The sequence below is a fragment of the Phymastichus coffea genome, unplaced genomic scaffold (genome assembly GCF_024137745.1).
Source record: "Phymastichus coffea isolate CEN01 unplaced genomic scaffold, Cenicafe_Pcof_1.1 PCOF00003, whole genome shotgun sequence".
Classification (NCBI taxonomy): domain Eukaryota; kingdom Metazoa; phylum Arthropoda; class Insecta; order Hymenoptera; family Eulophidae; genus Phymastichus; species Phymastichus coffea.
This window is the reverse complement of record NW_026706814.1, coordinates 9,544,494-9,557,324: the sequence shown is the minus strand read 5'-3', so window position 1 is coordinate 9,557,324 and position 12,831 is coordinate 9,544,494. Positions and strand designations below refer to the sequence as shown.

Here is a 12,831-nt window from a genome sequence, read left to right as displayed (position 1 = left end):
AAAAGGGCCAAATATGCCAGATTATTCGAGAAACGAAATTGTTGACATTCTGTTATCTCTCGGGGCATGTCAACGCCGATATCGTGCTGCAGCAAGATATTACCGTCAAAATTACCAAGGGAGGCTTCGGTATCCAAACCACGTGAGAATCCGAATCATTGAACGAAGAGAGAGACATCGACCACCAATACGCAGAAATCGTCGTCGCATTATGAGACAGAACAACGATGATCCACGAATTCTCCTTGTTTTGCCAATGGTTGATTTGGATCATCATATTTCTTTACGTGAAATTCAGAGACGTACTGGAATCCTAAGAACAACAGTCGGTAGAATTTTTCAGATACGTAATATTTCCGGACGAAGCTACATTTCATAGTAATAGACAACTCAATCACCGTAATATTCATTATTGGTCTATCCAGAGCCCTCATTGGGTACGTCATGTTGATAATCAGCATAGACGGAGCTTCGTAGTTTGGTACGGTATAATAAATGGTTATCTGAAAGGACCTTATTTTTTCGATCGGAATGTCAACGGCGCAGCATATCTTAATTTCCTGCAGAATGAATTACCAGAATTATTGGAAGATGTAGACTTGGAAACTAGACGACAATTATGGCTTCAACAGGACGGGGCACTGTGTCATCGCTCACTAATAGTCCGTCACTTCTTGAACCATCGATACCGAAGACAATGAATAGGCATTGGTAGTGATATTACTGAGTGGTGTACAAGATTACCAGATCTAACAAGTCCAGATTTCTTTTTATGGGGCTATTTGAATAGTGTTGTTTATGCACAGCAACCAACAATACGGCAAGATATGATGCAACGCATCATACAAGCTTGTAGAGCTATTCCGCGTCACGTTTTGTTGTCCACAGGTGAAAACTTCGAACGTCGAATTCAACATTGCATAAATTTGAACGGCGATATTTTTAAACATTTTACGAGATAAATGTTTGCGTTACAACCTTGAACATAATTCTATCTGTAGTCATCGTCTTGTCTCCATTGGCTGGGCATTCCCACGTTGCCTTAATTGGCTAGGTAATTAATATCTCGCCTTCATTGGCTGGGTATTCCAACCATGCCTTAATTAGCTGGGTAATTAAAACCTTGCCTTCATTGACTGGGTAGCCAACGTCTTGTCTTGATCGGCTCAATATTCTCACCTTGCCTAGATAGAATGGACAATCCCTCTTTGTATATATTGGTTAGATTGATTCACATTATTAAATGTGGCACGAACACACGTAATGATTAAATCAGAAACGACTTTGATAATCGAACTTTTATCTATCTTGGGTATTGGGTTATTATTATTATCATTATTATTATTATTATTATAATTTTTTTTTACAAGGAGTTGCGGAATCTTTTTTGCGGATTCCCCTTAGTTTTTCTGACTGAGGGGTTATGTGGGACTTCCCGAAAAAAAATAGGCCTAGCCACTAAACCGCCATCTCCTTGGTGTCCTTCCCCTAGCCAGGGACTATGTTGATATTACTTCTGACTGGAGGTTCTGTCTGTGTTCGTCCGTTCGTATCGTTCCTCCGAATCTCGTTACGTCGCGTCACTTCGTCTGCTCAGTCATCTGTCAGGCAGCCGTCCACGTTCTTTCGTCTCAGTAGTTTCCGTATAGGTAGCGACTAAGCGTCACCATTTGGGTTCACGCAGCATCAGAGCCACGATGTTATCGGGAGTGATGCTACCGACCGTTTCTTCCAGTTCCTGTATAAGTTTTGTCCAGCGGTCACAAGCGAAAAACGTGTGTTCTGCGTCGTCTCGTTTGTATCCACAGTACTTACAATCGGGTGTTCGTAGTCTGTTCATATTGTAAAGGTACAGTCGGAAGTACCCGTGGCCCATCAAGAGCTGAATGAAGTAGAAATTTACATCACCAAATTTTCTTCCGAGCCACAGCCTCAAGTCCCGTATCAATCGTCTCGTCCAGTTACCACCTCGTTCCTCTGTCCATCGGTCTTGCCACATGTCGATCGTCCTTTCGCGTTCAACGATTGCCGCGTTCTTTCGTCCTGTGTCCGCGCTGCTCCCGTAGATCCTTTTGCGTTCAAAGGCCAGAAGATCCATGGCTATTACGCCAGCCACCACCAAAACAGCTGCGCAGAGACTGTTCGGTAGGAGCAAGCGATTCGCAGTGCGCCCTGTCTCTGTACCATCATCATCGACTTACAGTATTTCTTTGTCTTCAGGGAGTCTGCCCACATTTCCGCGCCGTATAGAAGGATCGAGTGAGCTGTCGCCATTAAAACTCGTCGTTTTCCCGATCTCGGTCCCGTCGTATTTGCCATCGGGAGACTCAAAGATGCTATCCTTTCTGCCGCTTTCCGGGTTGTTTTCTGTATATGAGGCCAGAAGGTCATCTTTGTATATATCGAGGGTTACCCCAAGGTACTTGACTTCCCTCTTGGTCTCCATCTCGCATGTCCCCACCCTCATGTGCTGTATCGTCTGTATGCGTCTTCTCGTGAGAAACATCAGTTCCGCTTTTTCCGTTGCGAGTTGTAGTCCGTGGTCTGTCATCCATCGTCCGACTCGTCTCATGGTCTGGTTCAACGCCAGCTGCACCAGCTCGGGGGACCTCTCCGTAATCACTGCCGCCACGTCGTCAGCGTAGGCGACGAGGGTCACTCCGAGCGGCATCCCAAGCCGAAGCAAGCTATCGTATAAGCCATTCCAGAAGTCAGGTCCCAGTATCGACCCCTGTGCCACCCCAGCTGTGACCTGTCTCGTTACTTGTCCCTCGATCGTCTCGTACGTTATCCGTCTGTTTGTTAGGTAATCCTCCACAACCCGAAGCAGGTATGGCTGGATCCGGAAGTTGCTTTTCAGCGCCTCCAACATATCCTTCCACCTGGCCGAATTAGAAGGATTCCTAATGTCGAGCGTTGCCAGCAACACTATAGGTCGCGCTGCGTGGCAGTGTCTGTCTAGTTCCAGGAAAGAATCAATCACCTTTTGGATCGCTCCAATCGTCGACCGACCCCTCCTGAAGCCGAATTGCAAATCTGAGAGACCCCCTCCGGCCTGTAACGCGTCCGTCAGTCTCGGTCTGAGTAATTGTTCAAAGAGTTTACCAGTAGTGTCAAGTAAACTCAACGGCCGGTAGGCCGAAGGAGTGCCAGGGTCGCCCCTACCTTTTGGAATAAGAACGAGCCTCGCCTCCTTCCACCGATCGCTGAACGTTCCTGTCGTCAAGCACGTATTGTACAGGTCGAGAAGTATCTCCGGCCGTAGACGAGCCACGAGCCGGAGGATCTCGGATGGTACTCCGTCCGGTCCCGGTGCCTTACCCGTCTTCATCGCATTCGTTGCTCTGATGAGCTCCTCAGCGGTAAAAGCGGGGATTATTATTATTATTATTATTATTATTATTATTTTTTTTTTTTTTTTTTTTTTTACAAGGAGTTGCGGAATCCTTTTTGCGGATTCCCCTTAGTCTTGATCTAAGGAGGTATGTGGGACTCCCCAAAAAAAAAAAGACAGGCCTACCCACTAAACCGCCATCTCCTTGTTGTCCTTCCCCCAGCCAGGGACTATGTTGATATTACTTCTGACTGGGGGTTCTGTCTGTGTTCCATCGTTCGTATCGTTTTACCGTGCGTCGTTACGTCGCGTCAATCCGTCTGCTCAGTCGTCCTTCAGACAGTCGTCCGCGTTCTTACGTCTTAGTATGGTTTCCGTATAGGTAGCGACTAAACGCCACCATTCAGGTTTATGCAGCATCACCTCTACAATGTTATCGGGGGTGATGTTGCCAACTGTTGTCTCTAGTTCTCGTCTGAGTCTTGTCCAGCGGTCGCACCCGAAAAACGTGTGTTCCGCGTCGTCTCGTTCGTGTCCACAATACTTGCAGTCGGGTGTTCGTACTCGGTTCATATTGTGGAGGTACCGTCGAAAGTACCCGTGGCCCGTCAAGAGCTGGGTGACGTGAAAATTCACATCTCCAAAATTCCTTCCAAGCCACGGTCTCACGTCCCGTATCAGTCGTCTCGTCCATTTGCTACCTCGTTCTTCTGTCCATCGGTCTTGCCACATGTCGATCGTCCTTTCGCGTTCAACGATTGCCGCGTTCTTTCGTCCTATGTCTGCGCTGCTCCCATAGATCCTTTTGCGTTCCGAGGCAAGAAGATCCACGGGTATTACGCTCGCCACCACCAGGACAGCCTGCGCAGAGACTGTTCGGTAGGAGCAAGCGATTCGCAGAGCGCCCTGTCTCTGTACCATCGTCATTGTCTTACAGTACTTCTTTGTCTTCAAGGAATCTGCCCATATTTCCGCGCCGTATAAGAGGATCGAGTGAGCTGTCGCCATTAGCAGTCGCCGCTTTCCTGGTCTCGGTCCCGTCGTGTTTGCCATCAGGCGGCTCAAGGATGTTATCCTCTCTGCCGCTTTTCGGGCTGTCTTCTGTATGTGAGGCCAGAAGGTCATCTTCGTATCAAGGGTTACCCCAAGGTACTTGACTTCCCCTTTGGTCTCCGTTTCGTATGTGCCCACTCTCATGGGTAGTATCGTCTGTATGCGTCTTCTCGTGAGAAGCATAAGTTCCGTCTTTTCTGTTGCGAGTTGCAGTCCGTGTTCTGTCATCCATCGTCCAACTCGTCTCATGGTCTGGTTCAACGTCAGCTGCGCCAGCTCGGGAGATCTCTCCGTGATCACCGCCGCCACGTCATCAGCGTAGGCGACGAGGGTCACTCCGAGTGGCATCCCAAGCCGAAGCAGACTATCGTATAGACCATTCCAAAAGTCGGGTCCCAGTATCGACCCCTGAGCCACCCCAGCGGTGACCTGTCTCGTTACCTGTCCTTCGATCGTCTCGTACGTTATTCGTCTGTTTCTCAGATAATCCTCCATAACCCGAACCAGGTACGGTGGAATCCGAAAGTTGCTTTTCAGCGCCTCCAAGATATCCACCCACCTGGCCGAGTTAAAAGCATTTCTGATGTCGAGCGTCGCTAGCAGCACAATGGGTCGCGCCGCATGGCAGTGTCTGTCTAGTTCCAGGAAAGAATCAATCACCTTTTGGATCGCTCCAATCGTCGACCGACCCCTCCTGAAGCCGAATTGCAAATCTGAGAGACCCCCTCCGGCCTGTATCGCGTCCGTCAGTCATTATTATTATTATTATTATTATTATTATTATTATTATTATTATTATTATTATTATTATTATTATTATTATTATTATTATTATTAACTTCACTCTTGCCCCGGTGGGTTAGGAGGGGGGTTGACCGCACCCCACACATAATACCTTACCTGAACGCAGAATTTCCCGCTCTTTCCGAATCTGGGATCAAAATTATAGGTTCCCATTCAAAAAATGACTTTAACCTTCAAATGACCTTGAAAATAAATCTCAAGGTCAAATCCGATTTTTGGGAAAGGTGTTCCTTATTGTCCCAAACAACTTTAGCCTGAACAATTGTTTTGTAGAATGCTAACCGTAGAAAATTTCGGGGTGGTTCCTAAAAATGGGTCACCCTGTATAGGTGAAACAAAACGTAGTTTAAAAATTAAAATAAATGAACATAAAAAATCAATATAGGGATGAAAGTACCCTTACAATTAGATAATTTTTATTCTTATTCGAGTAAAGCACCGTAGATTTCAATGGAATTTCGATCGATTATAAATTTTCAGAAAAACAAGAGATGAACATTATTTTATATCATGATAAATGTTTTAATGGGGTGAAAACAACCCCTGAAATTTGTCTTCAAAGTACATTTTTCAGGGTATCTCTACTTCTACGTAACAAATTTCCAAATTCAACTGGAAATTGATTGTTACTAGTCAACAAAATTATGCGCCGTACCAGTCTTCAAGGGGTTATATCCTCTAACTATGGTAGGGGTGGTTGTGATTAAAAAATATTTTTTTTTCTAAAAAAACTGAAAACGAAATTGAACATTACTGGTACTGTTTTATTATACATTACATTGAATCCTACGAGTAAAGTAGACTGGTATGTATGAGCTACCCTTAATTTTCATTGAAATGAAATGCCGCAGATATCTGATTTATGTGATATAGTAATATATTATAGAAGGTCAAAAAATACTAACGTGTTTTATATGTAATGATGAATTTTTTAGAAGAATAAAATTTACTCGTAAAGTTTATTGGTAGAAACCGTATTTTATTGATTTGTATAATTTATTATTTTACAATCTGATTGACTTTTTGAAGGGATTTATAAGTATGCATTGAAATGGAAAATTCTAGTCACCGAGGAGTTGAACAAACACTTTTGATGATTATAAGAAAAAATTCATCGTTTAAATAAAAATGTATTCCACATGGATTAATTTTTTGTTTGATTAAACTCATGTAAAGAACATGCTAAAGACCAACTTTCAATCATCCCAAAAAATCTCTTCGAGATGAATACATTCGTAATTTTAATTAGCTAAAATAATTATTCTTGAATCTAAATTTTTCAACCCAAAATCTTTTAATGTGAAATTCCTGAAAAGTCACAAGTACTATTGTTAATTTTAAATACTATTTTAGAGCTACCAAGTTATAATTTTATGTTATATAAAAAATAAACCGTGGTTGCATGAAAAAATCGAGTAAGAAACTTATTTGTGATTTTACGATTTTTTTTTCTATCTTTAAAGTTAGAAAAATATATTAGATAGACTAACTTATTCGGTGTTTATTGTGATTTTGGTAGATCTAGATTGACTTTTGATTTTTTATGTAAATTATCGATCTTGATAATAGTAAGACTCAAATATAAAGAATTCGATGTTAACTTAATTTCCATACAATTGTCGCGTATCTGGTTCTGCCGAGCATCCATATGTATATACATACATATATTTATAAATTATTTTTTCCTCCCGGATTCTTCTCAATTCTCTTATTATTATTTATTCTTTATGTCAACGGGATAATTCCCCGTTACAATTAGAATGTACCAATAATACGCTAAAAATGAAAACCACATTTTTAAGGTTGTTCTACCACTTCCAAAAATATGAAAAAAATTACACATATTTAATGTACAAGGAATGTGCAAAAAATTTTTTCTGTTGTAGGTCATAATCCGAAGAAATGGCGACAATTTAAAGTTTTCGAACGGTTGTTAAAATTTGAATTTCGTGCTAAATGTTTTTGGGCTCATTAAATTTGCAGGACTTATGAAACCGTATAAATTACTTTTTTATTTTTTTTTCTAGCTCAAAAATTGACCAAGATATCTCAAAAATACCCAAACCGCCACTATAGCGTCTCATCTTACCCCATGGTGCTCTAGGGGTCTGAAAATTTAGGTATGGTCATAACTTTTGAAGACGAAAAAGTTGATCCAATCCGAATTCCGGTATCGTCGGGGATATTTTTGACGTAATTATCCAGCGGAGCTCATCGGTTGTATTTTTATAGCATTTGATTTGTATTGATCACGTAATCTAAATAAGTTTTTTACGTATTTGGCGACAATCTTCTGCTGCTCTTAAAAGTTATTCAAGAGTTCAGTTATCTTGAAATATCTTGTTGCCTCTCTCTGACTTATTCAAAATTTTTTCTTCAGCCGATCTATTTAAGACATTTATAGCCGAATTGCTTTAACTGCTAAGCTCCTTGGAGAGTTCATATCTAAAGTCCTGTCGTTATCACTGGTAATTTTTTACTCATTGCTTTTTAAATATTTTCCAGGTTCAAGATTTTGTTTTTATTAAATTAATTTATTAATTATGGCTACAACTCACAAAAATGATTACACGAGGTGCTAAAAAATCAGTACAATACTGCATGATTAGACGATACACAAAATAAACCCTAAATATCATTCAGTACAAATCAGATCAGAGAATATTGTTTTTGTAATAAAATGTCTACGTTTTCACTACGACTACGTTTTCAATGGCGTCGTCTCTCCACCGATGGACCGTCGGTGTCCGGTGGGTCTAAACCTAATATTGTTTCTCTCGCGCCAGCTCTCGCTCGGTTACGGAATTTTAAGCGAACTTCATCGCGCACGCTGAGCGATTTCGCTCGCGTGATCCCGCGAACTCTGGTCGCGGAAAAGGTTGAGCGAGCGCGCTCGCCACGGCGTAGAAAACTTTGTAGCATACATTTGTAAAGGCATTAATAAATGAGATCGCCAAGTGTATTAAATTTTCATTGACGAGTTTATTTATTGGAATCCTCACCTAACCAGAGCGAACATCAGCCCGAGAAAGTCAGCGCCGGCTTTCTTTACCACGATTGAACCCGTTAAAATTTAGCAGAGCTCAGCCCAAGGCGCACGGTGGCTGTACTCTCTCGCACGTTTTATGTTTTATCTAATATACATTATGAAAAAAAGCTTATTCTACCTGACATTGATAGGAATTATGTTTAGTTTAGTAATGGTTTGTACAATTTCAATATTTTCAAGCAATTCTTCCTCTTCTACGCAGAACAAACCAGTAATATAACTTATAATCACATCAACTAAATTTTTACCCAACGCAGCAGCTTTTTGTAACTTTTTTATTTGTAAATATATCACATTCTTGTTTTCTAATATTCTCATACTCATAAATAACTTCGATCGAGGCCTGCAATGGCTCGGTCGGTAGGGCGACGGACTCGCACCCGATAGGCCTGGGTTCGATTCCCAGTCCCTGCTGATTGATACAAGCACCACTGAAAAAAGTTTCATGTGCTTTGTTCTCAAACACATTGCAAGCCTCCGTCGCTGATTAGCACTAATGGAGCATAAATAGAGCGACGTTAAATAAAAAAAAAAAAAAAAAAAAAAAAAAAATAACTTCGATGCTATCTTGCTTAAACTCCTCTTCAATTTTAGAATTGTTATTTGTATTAGGAATATCTATTAAAATTGTGTTTATTTATATTTTTTTAAGAATTAGTAAATAAAATCATAATATTTTCAGAACGGTAATTAAACGATGAACAATTTTAATGTACGTCAGCACGACTAGCAATTTTATTCAAACCCGATTTACAGGGTTCGAGTGAAAAATGTTGAAAATTCCGTTATAAAAAATGAGAACCAAGTCTGAATTCTGAATTTGAATCTTTAAAGTGAGAATACCAGCTGACACTATTGTTTATTTTAATCTCGACATTTCATTACATGCATATGTTGCAACGGTAGTCGATTTAATTAATCGAACCGCTCGTGATTCTGCTTCTCACGCGTTAGTTAGAGAGAGAGGGGGCGCGCGATCTTTTGAATAAGCAGTTACGCCTCAGCTGTGAACGTGAATTTACCGCTGATTTGTTTTGCACTTTGTATTCGCCGAATAATTAGTTTTTTTGGGACAATCTCGTGTGTGAGTGCAACGGTATTTTCAAGATAACCAGTAGCAGTGGAGAAGCAGCAGCTTTATAGCTAATTTGAGGCAGATCGAGGCAGCGCAGCTGATAATTAAGGGGCAGCGGCAGTTGAGATTTTTTACAACAACAATTACGGCTGATCACCGTAATTGCACCGCATGGTAGGTGGAGCTTCCGTCATATTAAGTGATACAAAATATATTCGATATTTTGTTTATTCGTGATAGCGTTATTTTTTGTAATCGCGCCGTGCGTTAGTTCGCGGTAGAATTCAAATCTACTCTCTCTCTCTCTCTTTCTCACGGAAAATAGCTAATTGTAAAATCCTATTCGCGAGCGTCAGTCTTTCGGCCCAACAAAGACTGTAGTGATTTTTTTTTTAATTAAAGTCTGTTAAATTTATTCGCCGTTTTCATCATTTGATTTTCCTGGTAGCTTAAGTATTTGAAACAGGCTTAGGTTTTAATCCAATTACGTCTAGGGGATTAAGAAGATTAGGAGTAAAGTCGCTCACACTTGAAGCTCATCATGTGTAACAAGATACGTGACTTAAGCTGAGTTCAACTCCGATCAATTGAAGACAACTAGGATAAATCATCTGACGTTAAGGCGAATACACGTATTATCATACGTGTTTAACGGAGCGGTGGTTTGCTCTGCATCGTGGAAGTTTGTTCTTAAATAAATTTCCCATTTTCAGATTTATCTTCCCCGTTACATGGCGCCCAACTAGTATTAAGACCCGTTTCGTGCGAATAGGATTGTGCGTCGAAGGTAATCGACGCTCGAGAGAGAGAGACGATTGCGCGAGCGCTTAGGAAGGTTTGAGCGGGTGGTAGCGCGAGATCGTGAGCGGTACGCCCTCTGCCGGGGAAAAAACGAAACCACTTCGAACCTTTTGATTAAAATTGTTAAGTTGATTGTAAAAAGGGCCGAAAGTGATAATTGTTAGTGGGTCGAAGTGATTTCGGGTCGTTCGGAGTAATCAGGTGTTAACCCATTTCAGACATAGTTTGATGGATAAAGGGGGGTAGGAAGCACCTGATCGACGATAAAGGCAGAGAGTGCGACCTAAGCGTGCAGTCCAGAAAATATTAGCCAGGCGGAGCAAGCAAACAGCAGGCTCCGACCTTAGGTAGGATATTTTTATAATATTTATAGATAGTTTGCGGAGACTGCACGCGCTCATAATCTCGCGAGTTTGTGCCTTATAAAAAGGAGGCATTAAGGGTAGGTACACTAAATAGTGTGTACCCCGCTCATACCTTGGGTGATAGGAAGCGGTAGTGGTCGATTAGGCCGATAATTTCAAACCTCGACCGCATCCTACACTCGTGCGGAGGCAAGATGGCTCTGTTGTCAGCTCAGATCGATAATTGGGCATTAGAGCTGACCTCCGCACAGCGCGAACGCTACTTGGCGGATTTAGAGCTGCGCAAGGATGGAAGTGTCATCCAGCAGGCGGCTAGGCTTGGGAGATGGTTGCTAGGAGAGTACACCGTCAATAAATTTCCCATTTTCAGATTTATCTCCCCATTACAATGTATACACTGCACGTTATGGTTAGACTGATGAGAGTGGATACTTAACATTGTTTATTATTAATTTATTTATTGCTGCATGAAAACCAGAAAATTAATACATCAACGAAAAGGGAAATGACAGTGGAGCAGAATCTGGTGGAAATTAAACATGTAAAAAAATTGTATGCTGCCCATACCAGTGTACTAGATAAGCTTATAATAATTTGTACTTGCCGGTAGTTTGGTTTTCAAAAGAATCTGATTATTTGTGTGTGATATTTGTGTGTGAAAAATAAATTAATCTGGGCTTAAATATTTGAATCAGGTTAGTTTTTAAATAAAATTTCTGCATTTTGTAGAGTGAGAAATTGGATTTATATATATTCGATTTATATTGAATAATAAAAGAATTAGGAAAAATAAGATAACTCCAAATTTAAAAAATTAAATAGGGCTTGTTAGTGTTATTGCAGTAACAATAAAGTGTTAGATTCTAAGGCTTGTAAAAATGCAATTAAAAAAAATTAATATTATTTTTTAAAGTGGAAAGTTTCCTTTACCAATCCTTTGTTCGGATTTGCTATGAAATATAAAAATTTGCAATGTGAGAAAAGCTTCAAAATAGCAGAAAACTGTATTGTTCGTACATTTATGTTACAATATCTTTCAAACATAGGGTGATGGAGCAATTATGAGCCGATATTTTAATTTATCGAATCAAATTCCTTCGGATACACTAGGTCGGGTCTTTGGGTTTAAAAATGGTCGGCCCATGTAAGTCTCACAGGAGTAAATATATTTAAGATATGAACAATATGTAATATATATAGACAATAAGATTATATTTGAAATATAGGACAATTTACAAGAATATAGTGTACACTTCCCCCCTATAAATTAATAGGCCTACTGGATTATAAACGAAATGGTCCTCGAATATCTCGAGCTATCTCGTAATTACATTTAAATTATTGATCACTAGAGCAAAAAGAAAATTTTAGTTGTAATTATAATATAAGAAAATATTATGATTCACTAATTATTTCATTAAAATAATAAGATATTTTATTTAAATAATTTACTCACTGTTTCATGTTTGTTAAAAATCGTATTCGATAATAAATTTTCAATAGCAGTATCAGGATCTTTTAATCGATATAATTCTTTATCAAATGTTGATTTAAATTCGTCTGATAAATGATCCTCTAAAAACACTAATGCCAGCATTAACTTGATTAAATCTTGGCATTTATCTTTATCTTGTAAGATATGTAACTCTTTTAAAAGAAGTTCACATGATTTTTTGTTGTACAGCATTAGATATTCTATAGCTTCCATAGGCCTTAGGAATGAAAAATTACATTTTTTCAAAAGTACGGCCCCTTTAACATCAGGCAAAAGTAAAAAACCTACTGGTTTGTATCTATTCATGTGGTACTGAAGAACACAAGAATAAAATCTTGACCAACAACGGTTTACTATTTCTAAGTAATCATCATCTAACAATTCATAATCTACTACTTCTGCTTGTATTTCAGCTTCAACTGCCATACAAACTCTTTCCTTTAATATAGATGGAGATAAACGTACGTCGAGTGTTAAATTAGACCTCCGATATATATTCAATGCTTTAATGATATCTACTAAGGCGAATTGTCCAGGATGAAATATAAAATCAAGATAAGCTTGTCTTGGATCAGTCCCAGGATCGCTTATAATATAATCTTTGTCAGGAGCTTCTGCCAATATTACTGCCTCCCATTGGCACGTTAAATTGGTGTTATTTAAAGGTAAAGATACATGAGTTATAGCCACATTATCCGTATCTGTCATTCGCCATAAGGCCCACAGACGAGAAGATGTAAAACAAAAATCTACCAAGTGTTGCTGGAAATTAAATATTAATTTAATAATTTGAACTATACAAGTATCAATTAGAGTATATAAATTATTATAAAAAGTATTATAATTTCGTAAAAA

At 39.7% G+C, this 12,831-nt stretch overlaps 1 protein-coding gene across 4 annotated transcripts in view; it reads right to left on the bottom strand.

The window, feature by feature from the left end:
• LOC131663944 (nuclear pore complex protein Nup160 homolog) overlaps positions 1-12,831 on the bottom strand; it is a 291,910-nt gene that overhangs the window by 180,960 nt on the left and 98,119 nt on the right. For 2 of the 4 annotated variants that reach the window (XM_058934752.1, XM_058934735.1), the window contains exon 5: positions 11,938-12,738. The exons of 1 other annotated variant lie outside the window; for it this stretch is intronic. In XM_058934752.1, coding sequence (XP_058790735.1) covers positions 11,938-12,738 — 801 coding nt within the window. Of the gene's footprint in view, positions 1-11,933; positions 12,739-12,831 lie in introns of all 4 variants that reach the window. One more of the 4 variants, XM_058934744.1, reaches the window with a different exon arrangement.